Consider the following 11,985-nt stretch of genomic DNA (forward strand, 5'->3'; position numbering starts at 1 on the left):
ATCATGCAACCATCGAGGCCAGGTCAAGTGGGTACTATCTGCAAGTATGGGTGCTCTTGTGCATCTCCCCTCACTGCATATCAGCTGGATGCTTCATTCTCTGATCCAGTCTTCCGTGGCCACGTCATTGCCCCTGGGCACAGGAGTCCCCAGGTCACGCCGTAACTGCTGGCCATCCAGGTCTCCACCTGTCACCCTTGTATATATCTCTTATACATTTTCTGTCCATTTATCTTTCTATGTTTCAATGTGAATATTTTCTATGAATCCTACTTTCAGTCTTCTTGGCTGGATCTAATGTGTTATTAATAAAGTCAACTATTATATTTATTTCATTTATCGTATTTATTATTTCTAGATTTTCAGTTTGATTCTTTTTTGTAGATTTTACTTCGCTAGTGGAATTCTCCATTATACTAACCATAATTATTTTAAAGATTTTGTTTAATAACTCCAGGATCTATATTGTCTTTGGATCTATTTATGTTATCTATTTATGTTTTTGTTTTTAGCTATTTGTTTCTGATCAAACAATAACTAGTGAATTTTAATTAAATAATTTAAAAAAACTGAGTCTCTAATGGTGGTAGCCTACTCCACAGAGGACTTCATTGTTTTCTGTCAGGGAGCTAGAATCTGGAGAATACACCTCAATTTAGTTGAGTGTAGATTTAATGGGTATTGAGGACTGGTCTCTTTCCAGTTTTCCCATTTTCTAGACTGTGACCTTTCAGGAGGAACCAGTCCCTGGAGAAAGACATCATGCTTGGTAAAGTGGAGAGTCAGCAAATAAAAGGAAGATCCCCAATGAGATAGATTGACACAGTGGCAGCCACAATGGGCTCAAGTTTAACAATGATTGTGAGGATGGTGCAGGACCAGGCAGTGTTTCATTATGTTGTGCATAGGATCACTATGAGTTGGAATCAACTCGAGGGCACCTAGCAACAACAGCCTTTCAGGTGTCTAAATGAAAATACAAGGGAAGCTCACCAGGTACCTCTACCTTAGCAAATCCTCTATACTCCTAGCATTGCAAGTTTACTACAATCTCTGTCTAGTTTTTAGTCTCCCAGTGGTTGCTTTTAGTTTAAGAGTAAACAAAGACGTTAAGGAAAAATTGCATGGCACATTTTAGCCTCATCTCACTTGTTTCCACCAAGCTTTGGTCACCTGTTTGACTATTTCTAGATTTCTGATATTAAGCAAGTTATTTAACCTTTTCTGCCTGACTATTTTCATCTGTGAAAACATGTTGTTAGGGTTAAATAGAAAGTATTCAGAGTGCTCTTTTGGCATATAGTAAGTATGCGGAAATATTAACTTTTTGTTAATATTGTTGTCATACAGGCTAGTGTCAGTCTTTCTTAGAAATACTGACCCCACCTGATGTTGCTTGCTTACTTAAAATCATAAGCAAAGAAGTGATCTTAGCGTAAACCAATGGAGATTGTGTGGATACTCACCAAATCAATTATGCCAATGTTATTCCAGCCTTGCATTATAGGGAGAAAAGAAATAAACATTGGGATGACCCAGCAGCCTCCTAGCATTAGTGCGATGCGCAGAGGGGTCATCTTGTTCCTATAGACCAAAGGCTGACAGCAGATGGCATAGTACCTGGAGAGAGAATAGAGAGAGTAAGTGCCATGGATGAGAACAAATGGGAGGGATAGGAATGGGTCAATAATAGATGAGAGAGAACAGGAGAGAAGAAAAACAATGGAGATATATAATAATGATAGAGAAGAGGAACTTTTGAGAGACAAGATTGAAGGGAAAAGTAAAGAATAAAAATGAGGAAGGAAGAAAGGAAAGAATAATGGGGGGAAGTAGAAATGGGCAGTAAAGGAAGAGAAAGAGAATCAAGAAAAGAAAGGAAAAAGTGATAGTGTAATAGTATATGAATTCTGGACAAAGAGTTTCTGCTAATGCAAGTGTATTATTTATGGTACATTTAATCATCACTGCCTAGAGTTCCTCTTCTTCCAGTATCTATAGGTGCATAACACACACAAATCTCAACATTTTACAGAGGTTTGTCCAGCTCTTTGGGTCTCAATATCCAGTCACCTTGCAACCGTCTTTTAGTAATTCTGTTTCCAATGTGAAATAACCTAAGTTTGGCTCAACATCTCATATCTGAAAACTTTTTCTTTGATCTGTCCTCTTCTTCTTTATCAACCACCTAAACAACACCATATTAAATGGAGAAAAGATTTAAGGCATCACAGATTGAAGTAGAAAACTTAAACAGACCTATAACAAAAGAAGAAACTGATCAGGTAATTCAAAACCTCTCAACAAAAGAAGTCCAGTTCCAGATATTTTTACTGGTGAATTCTACAATATTCAGAGGAGAACTTGACACCAATTCTATTTAAACTATTCTAAGACATAAAATAAATAAATAAATAAATAAATAAATAAATAAATAAATAAATAAATAAATAAATAAAAACTCCCAAATTAATTTTATGAAGCAAACATAACCCTGACACCAAAACCAGGCAAAAACTCACTAAAAAAGAAAAATATTGACCAATATCCCTCATGAACATAGGTACAAAGAGTCTCAACAAAATTGTAGCCGACAGAATCCAACAACATATCAAAACAATATTACACAGTGACCAACTGGTAGGGTGGAGGGTCAGAGAAAAATAGGAAGACCACAAATGAGATGGATCGGCAAAGTAGCAGCATCAATGGGCTCAAGCATGGCAACGATAGTGAGGTTGGCCCAGGATCGGGCAGTGTTTCATTCTGCTGTACATAAGGTCGCTATGAGTTGGTACCAACTTGATGGCACCTAACAACAACATGCCAGGATGGTTTGATGTTAGAAAAATAATTCAACATAATCCACCACATAAATAAAACAAAGGAAAATAACCAAATGATCATATCTACTGATATAAAAAAAGGCATTTGACAAAATCCATCACCCATTCCTTGTTAAAACACTAAATAAAATAGGATTAGAAGAGAAATATCTCAACGTACGTAAGGGTATTTATACAAAACCATCAGTCAACATTACTCTCAACAGAGGAAACTTTAAGTATTCTCCATGCAATCAGGAGATTTATACAACCAGGCAAGGATGTCCTTTATCAGAACTCCTATTTAACATTGTGCTGGAAGTTTTAGCCAGCTATAAGGCAAGAAAAGGAATTTAAAGGCATCAACATTGGTAAAGATGTAGCATCTATTTGCAGATGATATAATCTCACACATAGAAAATCTTAAGGACTCATTGAGAAAATTATTGGAATTCATTGAAAGATTCAGCAAAATGTCAGGGTACAAGATCAACATACAAAAATCATTCAGATTCCTTTACACTAATAAAAAGAGCTCTGAAGAGAAAATCAGGAAATCAATATCATTTGCAATAGCCACCCAAAAGATGCAATACTTAGGAATAAATCTAACCAGAGGGGAAAAAAGACATACACAAAGAAAATTACCCAACACTGCTACAAGAAACCAAAATGAGACCTACAAAACCGTTAGAATATACTATGCTCATGGATAGGAAGACTTAACATTGTGAAAATGTCAGTACTTCCCAAAGCAATCTATAGATGGAATACAATCCCAATCCTGATTCCAAAATGATCCTTTAAAGTGATAGGAAAATTAATCACTAAATGTATGTCAAAAGGAAAGAGACCTTGGATAGGCAAAACATAACTAAAGAAGAATAAAGTAGGAGGTCATTCGCTTCCTGGTTTCAAACACTACTGCATAGCTACAGAAGTCAAAACAACCTTGCACTAGTATTTGACACATAGATCAATTGAACTGAACTGAATTCCCAGAAGTAAATACATCCACCAATGATCAGCTGTTATGTGGAAAAGGGCCAAAACATATTTAATGGTAAATAAATAGTCCCTGGTACTGGCAAAACTGCATATCTCTTTGAAGAAGAACGAAACAAGATCCATATCTCACACCATATGAATAAACAAGTTCAAGCTAGATCAAAGACCTACCTATAAAACTTAGAATTATAAAGATCATCAATAAAAAAAACACAGACAAACTTAGGGGCTCTAATATATGGCATAAATACACTATTAAACAAACTGAAAATACTCAAATAGCAGAAAACAAATTGGATGACTGGGATCTCCCAAAACTTAGACACATGTGTGCATCAAAAAATTTCACTAAAAGAGTAAAAAGAGAATACACAGACTTGGATATATATATATATATATATATATATATATATATATATATATATATTGCAATGACATGTCAGACAAAGGACTAATCTCTAAAGTTTATAGAAAACTTCAACACTTCAACAAGAAAACGACAAAAAGACAAAAGACAAACAATGCAATTTAAAAATGGGCAAACAACATGAACAGACACTTCACCAAAGAAGACATTCAGATGATCAACAAACATATGAAGAAATATTTGTGATCATTAAGAGATGCAAATCCAAACAACTATGAGATATCATTCCTCCCCAGCATTTATAGTAAAGTTCAAAAAAACAACAAATTCTGACAAAAGGTATGGATAGACTGGGAATCTCCTACACTGATGGTGAGACTTTAAAATGTGGAAATGGTATGTCACTTCTTCAAAGAGTTGGAAATAGAAATACTACATGAACCAGCAATTCATCTGCTTGGTATATACCCTCAATAAATCAGAGCCGTGACACAAATAGATGTATGCATGCCAATGTTTATCACAACACTATTCACAATAGCAAAATGATGGAGACAGCCTAAGTGCCAATCAATTGGAGAATGGATACACAAATGTTGATACACACACACAATGAAATATTATGTGTTAACTAATAATGTTGAATCTGGGAAACACCTTACAACATGGATGAACCTGGAGGACATTATGTTGAGTGAAAATATCCAATCACAAAAGGGCAAATATTTTATGAGACCACTATGATAAAAAGTTAAGAAAGGTTCTCATGCTAAAAAAATCATTCTTTGATGATTACTCGAGGTGGGAACGAAGGGGCAGAAATTCACTAGCTAGAGAGTAGACATGTAACTTGGGTTATAGGGAAGGCAATCTACTCCAAGAATAGGTGAGAAGGAGAATGATAAAGGCAGGGAAAGACACAGAGAAGAGTACAAAAGTTAAAGGTAATGGAGGTAAATACTGTTATCTACACAATCCTGCAATAGCGAGATCTACAAATAGATATGGAGTCCTGGTGTGACACCATGGAATAATGCATTGGACCACAATGTCAGTTTGAACTGCAAGGTTGGTGGTTCAAATACACCAGTCACTACTTGGAAACCCTATACAGGTCGCCTATGAGTCGGAACCAACTCGACGGCACTTAACAACAACAATATGCTCCACAACATTCATGGATATGTTAGTAGCAAAGATAAACACCCATGTAAAAAATATCTAATGTCATACCTTTATATGTTTATAAGCATACTTCCACTCTCCCTTCCATACTTATTCATCCATATATCTACGGCACTTAACAACTATAGGTTGAACTGGTTTCGACTCACAGCCACCCAGCATAGGGTTTCCAAGGAGTATTTGGTGGGTTTGAACTGCAAACCTTGTGGTTCACAGTCCAGTGTTGATTCTGCTGCACCTTCTAAGACATTACCAGACACCTTGAGGAATGATTTGTTGGTTCTCGGGCCTCAAAACCATATCATCAGGGGACAACATGGTCATTTGGATTAACATAGCCCACAAAGACAATATTCTATATCCAAATTTGGTGAGTAGCTGTTAGAATCTTAAAAGTTCATGAGTAACCGTCTAAAATGCAAATATTGGTCTCTTCCTGTGTGGAGGGGGAAAAAGTGATGAAAACTGAAGATGCTTAGAAACAATTAGTTTCCATGACACTGTGACTAGAGAGCTAGATATTGCCCAGCTACAACTACTAATTGTTCTGAAAGGGTTCACATTAGAAGGTCCTAGATAGATGGGGAGAAAACGGAAAACAAAACTCAAAATCATAAAATAAACCAGGCTTACTGATGAGAAGCAGACTGCCACAGCACTACTCACAATAGCAAAATGATGGAGATAGCCTAAACACTGATCAAGTGGAGAATGGAAAACATATTTTGATACACGCATACAATGAAATATTGTATATTAAGGAATAATGACAAAGTAGAGTCTTAAGCACAAAGCACATCATCTGGAGTTAGGAAGTGCTAAGAGCCAAGTTTTGGTATATGGGGGTGGGGGTGTGTGGAGAGGTGGCATCAACACTAGTGAGGTAGGTACACCATAGAATGGTCAATCATTCGAGATCACAAGGGCAGTATTTAACTACAGTCAAAATTCAGAAGGGTTGGGAAAGAAAGAGAAATAAGGAGGTTGGGAAATAAGAACCACAGGGAAGAAATGATGTTACACTGAGGGAACTGTAATCATTGAGATTCAGTGAGGTGTATGATTTGTTGAATGTAAAACTGATCATCTGTTCTGTAAACCTTCACTCAATTCCTAGTAAAAAGGTTAAAAAAAAAAAAAAAAGATTGAAATTGTCAAAGATTTCATTTTACTTCCTCATGGAAGTAGCAGTCAAGAAATCAAGCAATGTATTTAATACATGGGACAAATCTGCTACAAAAGACTTCTATCAAGTGTTCAAGAGCAAAGATGTCACTTTGAAGACTTAAGTGCATCTGACCAAAGGCATGGTATTTTCAATCATCTCATATGCATCTGAAAGCTGGACAACGAAGACTACCTGAAAAGAAACAATGCATTTGAATAGTGGTGTTAGACAAGCATGCTGAAGACTACCAGAAGAACAAATAAATTGGATTATAAAAAGTCCAGCCAAAATGCTACTTAGAGTGAGGATGGATGGAGCAGAGTCCTCCGTTGACTCATGATGAACACTGAAATGTGAGGGCTGTTTGTCACTGCAACTTTATCTAGCTCATCCTGCATGGCTGACAGGTCCACTTGCCCAGCATATTTATTAGTCATGAGAACCTCTTCTCTGTTTCAGATTCCTTTCTTGTTCTTATCATTTCCTAACCCTAGGAGATGTGCTGTGTTTGAGGTTATGCTTCCTCTGCTTTCTCTGATGCCTATAATGCAAAATTTCAAGTATTTCTTGTTTTATTGTTTCCTTATTTGTTGGTAGGGACACTCCTATTTATTTAGGTTTGATTACCCTCTTGGGATGCACTGCTCAACTTTTTTTGAGTTCAAGTTCAACCTATGGATTAGCATTCTTCCTATTCCACTTTTTGGGTCTTTTGCCTGCAATTGTCCCTAGAATGCTTCAGGATGTTAGTCTAACCTTGGATGCCATCCTCTCCAGGACCAGCATGCCATGGAATTTGACAAGGTGCAAAACACAAGTCTATCAGCATTTTGTCTTTGGAAGAAGCAAAAACTGAGTACAAAAAGACAGAGGGGAAGGCTCAATCTATTATTTCAGATTTTATTTCATGATTAACCACCCCCTTCTACCCCTCGCTATATGCAGTTCACTTTGCTAATTTTTCCCACCTCTTCTTTTCCTAATTCAAGGCATAATTAATATAACAATGACTATATTCTTTGAAGAGGTGGTAGTAGGACAAGTTGGAAAAGAAGGTGAAAAGAGAAGAGACCAGTGTTGGAGTATAAGTGGGTGCCTCAGGAACTGGGAAGGGAGAATTCTATCTGTGAAGCTATAGGATCGGCACTGGGCTGTTAACCACAAGGCTGGCAGTTCAAACCCACCAGTCACTCCTTGGAAACCCTATACAGGGTCGCTATGAGTCAAAATGGACTCATTGGCACACAACACTAACAAAAGTTGCAAGGGACAAGTGACCACATTGTGCCAGGAAGTTTCCTGAGGCTGAATAATCCCGTTGGGGCTCCTGATATGACCCAGAGTGCAAAGAATGGGAGACTAAAGAATAAAGAGCAGGACTTACTTGGGGACTCGTTTTCTCTATTTATAAAACTAACACAGTAGCAAAATCTAATTAAAGACTACTCAGTAATGGAGAGAAGCACAACACACTGTAATTCCCTCTATGCTCTTGACTTTTATAAGATAAATTTTACATGGATTTCAGTGAGTGGTTATGCTAACAATCATCAGAGGCTTATTAACATGGAATTAATTTGAAATTGATAAAAAAAAGTTTTGGTTTTGTTTTCCAAATTTTGATCTCTTTCTCATTTGCTGCTAAAAGGTCTAGAACATTTGGTTTTGTCCATTTAGCGTCCTCCCTCCATTTTCTTGATAAGAGTATCATAACTTCTACTGGGGGTATTATCTCTCCTCCATTGTTAAGAATGCTTGAGGAAAAACAAGTGAAAAACCGCCTTTTCTAGATGAGGAGTAACATAATCAGAATTCCTCTCTTGGGAATGTCATGTACAGTGATGGGAACAGTTTTGGAATTCCCTTGCTTTCAGCAGCAGCATCCTGAAAGTTGGGGGAGATTACCCTTGGTCCCTTGGAACTTAGGGAGTCATGCTCTTTAGGTCATGCCTGTTCAGATTCTTGTTCTTTAGGTGTGCCTTCAATGAAATAAGTCACTGCATATCTTTCCAAAAGCTTTGCATTTTTCTTAAATTGGCTAAATGCACTTTCTGTCGCTAGCAATCAAAGTACCCTTATTATACAGAGCAGTCCAAATGACTTTGAATTGCTGTCTTGTTTATCATAGATACATTTCAATGTAAGTAGGAAGATTTCAGTTACATTTAAAAGTACCTCCAGATCATGGCTTAAGATCTAGTGTTCACCCCATCTACCACCCCAAAGAGGGACAGATGAAGAATAGATACTGCCCTTTCTTAGCTGTATAAGTTATGATTTTTGAGGTTTAGAACAAGATCCTGAGATGCTGAGAAAAGCACAGATTTCAGAAATTTTGGGTGGAACTTCCATGTCACAGAAATCCAAAAGTTCAAAAGTACAAAGCAGAATTCAATATCTTATAGGATGAAAAATAAGCTTGAGGAAGCAGTATGTTGTGCCTGAGAAGATTCTTTACACTTCTGTAGTTGGAAGTAGACAGTTAGAGGGTTATGTTCAGAAGATAAAAGATAGAAGAGAGCTTTATAATATGTCTTCATACTCCTAGTGTGGAGCTGTGGGATCAACACTGGACTGCGAGCCGGCAGTTCAGACCCATCAGCTGCTCCTAGGAAACTCTATACAGGTTCACTATGAGTCAGAACTGCCTCGACAACATTTAACAACAACAACAGTGTTGGTGCCCATAACATTTTTATGAAATCATCTCTTTCTAAGTTTAACTTGGCTAGCAATATTGCCAGATTCATCCATGGCTGGATGAACCACCTGTGAACAGTAAGATCTTCCAAATTTTGCTGTCCAAATGGTCTATGCTTTCATTTACAATATCTCAGGCCATTTGAAGCAGCTGCTAGAGAGGAGTACGTCATGGTAACAGGTTTCATTTTAAAATTAGATATCCAGTTGGTAGTGTGGATGCAGTACACAATTCACCAATCTCTTACACATTTTACATAAACAACTAGTGCCCCATACAATAAATGCCTACAATAAAGTTGTTTGGGTAGGTCATTCCATAGGAGCCTAAGGTGGTCCCTGGCACAAACATTATAGAAAACTACTCTTGCACGATCTGGGGTAGTTGGTGCATGCTTTGAAATTTTCTTTATCTCCTACTTAATAAATTAACAATAAATAACAAAAAGACAAAATTTTGTTTTACTTTAATTTTAATCAAAGTGGTTGAATTGTGATGACAGATAGGTAAGGATGAATAAGAAAATTACCTAATGGGTGGTGCAAACAGTTAAGCACTAGTGAGAAAGTCGGTAGAACAAACCCATTCACAGGTGTCTTGGGAGATACACTTGGTGATCTGCTTTCAAAAGATCAGAGTCTTGAAAGCCTTCGGGAAAGGTTCAACACTGCACCTCTGCAATGTGGGGTGCAGTGAGTTAGAAGTGACTACACAGCAACTAACAGTAATAACAACACGTATTTTACTGAAACCTACCTTCGATCTTTCTAAACCTCTTCTTTATGGCAAACAAATTTTTATTTTAAGCAGTATGGAATAGAGAACATAGGGTTCTTATGTGGAAATCAAATGAATGTACTCTCTAGATTCTGAAGACTTAAGATTCTAACAAAAGTCTTGGTACCTCTGAGGCAACACCTTTAACTCCCAGCAAAGAATCTAGAAAAATAAACATCCTCTTGAAGACTGTACTAACAAATCTACAATTAAAAGGAAAACATAAGCGTCACTGAATAAAAAATGACTAGTATAAAAATGACTAGTAGAAATTTAGTTCAAGTGTTAACTGACTATAAGGATTTTCTTAATAATTCTAATCTTTATCTGTGTATCAAGAACCAGACAGAAATCCCATACTCTGATTTATATCTGTGATGTTTGTCTTATAGGGATTATATTGTTTTATTTGAAATATATTGTTAAGTACACAGTAAATATAAAAGCACTATCTTGAGCAGTCCTGCAATACACATATATTGTCCCTCAGTACACATTGAGTCCTGGTTGCTAGGTAAATTTGCAAGTTCTTTGTAGCTCAGGCAAAACGCAACTGCTAAATTCATAACAATAGCTGTTAGTCACTTAGTTACCAAGGACTTTACTTGTATTAATTCTCACTTTACTTTACTTATTTAATTCTCACAACAACTTTTCAGATAGGAACTACTATAAATGCACTGGTTTCACAGATAAAAAGAAACATGCCATTTTTGTCATTCAGTGCCTTCAAGTCAGTTCCAACTCATAGCAACCCTGTATAGGGTTTCCAAGGAGCAGCTGATGGGTTTGGACCACCAACTCTGTGACTATAAGTTCAGTGCTTACTCTATAGTGCTGCACCAGGACTCCAAAAATAAATAAATAAAGATGGTCAGAAATTTACCAAAGGTCCAAGAGAGGTAGTCAAAGCTGGAGCTGGAATTTCACCCATGGAGACTTATTCAAGTGTTAGAACTTTAACTTCGTCACTAATGCTTCTCTTTACTGCTTTTAACCCAAGAGATATATTTTAAATCTTTTAAATCCACTTAAGAAAAGGCATTAAAAAATAACTTATTCTCAAAATTGGAAGAGAACTCAAATTCATGAGATCCCTCTGTCTTAGGATGAGTTCTCAAAAGATGTAAAACTAGCAAAGCTTATATATGTGTATAAAAAAGAGATTTATCTCAAGGAAATGACTAATGTGATTATAGAGGCTGGCAAGTTCCAAGTACATGAGCCAGATGTCAGATCGGAGGCTTCTTCTGATTTAAGGCCTGGTGAACCCAATATTAGCAGGTCAGATGGCAGGTTGCTGACTCACAGCTTGTGAAGGTGGGCAAATCCCAAAATTGGTAAGCAACTTGGCAAGTCTCAAGAATCAGAGTTCAGAATACCAGGCAAAGCAGATCCAGGGTAGAGCTCCAAAACTCGGAACCACATAGATAGGAATATTTTAAAGGTTTGAAGGGTTATAGCTTGTGGAGTTTGGAGCTGAAGTAAAAAAACATGTTCTTTTGAATCTGCCAGGTTGGGCTCAGAGGCCCAAGCTGACATCCTGGGTGAGACCAAGCGGCAAGAAGAAACAAGGGGAGCAGAAACACCACGGAAAAATGCCACAGGAACCTCGGTACAAAGGTGGACAATATACTTTGTCAGTTTTGCTTTGCTCTGATTTTCTTTTTTTCTTTGGTATCTGGTAATTGGTGCTCTCACTGTTTGCCCACCTCCATTCTGGTGAATAGAGGGAGACCCTGAGCCGAGTGGCCACCCCTACCCTCACCGCTGGTGGGTTCTTCTGCCATGCATGTGCACAGATATTCAGCCCAAGTGGAGACCCTGAACTTTTATTATCTGTTTCTTTTTTGTTCTGTTTTTTATCACGGGAAAGAGAAGGAGAGGGCTGAAGGGAGGGAAAGAGAGTTTAAAGGCAAAACAGGGCAAAGGTTGGATTGGAGCCTGAGGTATA

General features: G+C 37.3%; 1 protein-coding gene across 1 annotated transcript in view; it reads right to left on the reverse strand.

Moving 5' to 3' along the window:
* The window catches only part of HTR4 (5-hydroxytryptamine (serotonin) receptor 4, G protein-coupled), a 317,427-nt gene that overhangs the window by 89,997 nt on the left and 215,445 nt on the right, over positions 1–11,985 (reverse strand). The window contains exon 5 of the mRNA XM_006863851.1: positions 1,467–1,620. Coding sequence (XP_006863913.1) covers positions 1,467–1,620 — 154 coding nt within the window. The remainder of the gene's footprint in view (positions 1–1,466; positions 1,621–11,985) is intronic.

Source organism: Chrysochloris asiatica, unplaced genomic scaffold, assembly GCF_000296735.1.
Source record: "Chrysochloris asiatica unplaced genomic scaffold, ChrAsi1.0 scaffold00057, whole genome shotgun sequence".
NCBI classification, from domain to species: Eukaryota; Metazoa; Chordata; class Mammalia; order Afrosoricida; family Chrysochloridae; genus Chrysochloris; species Chrysochloris asiatica.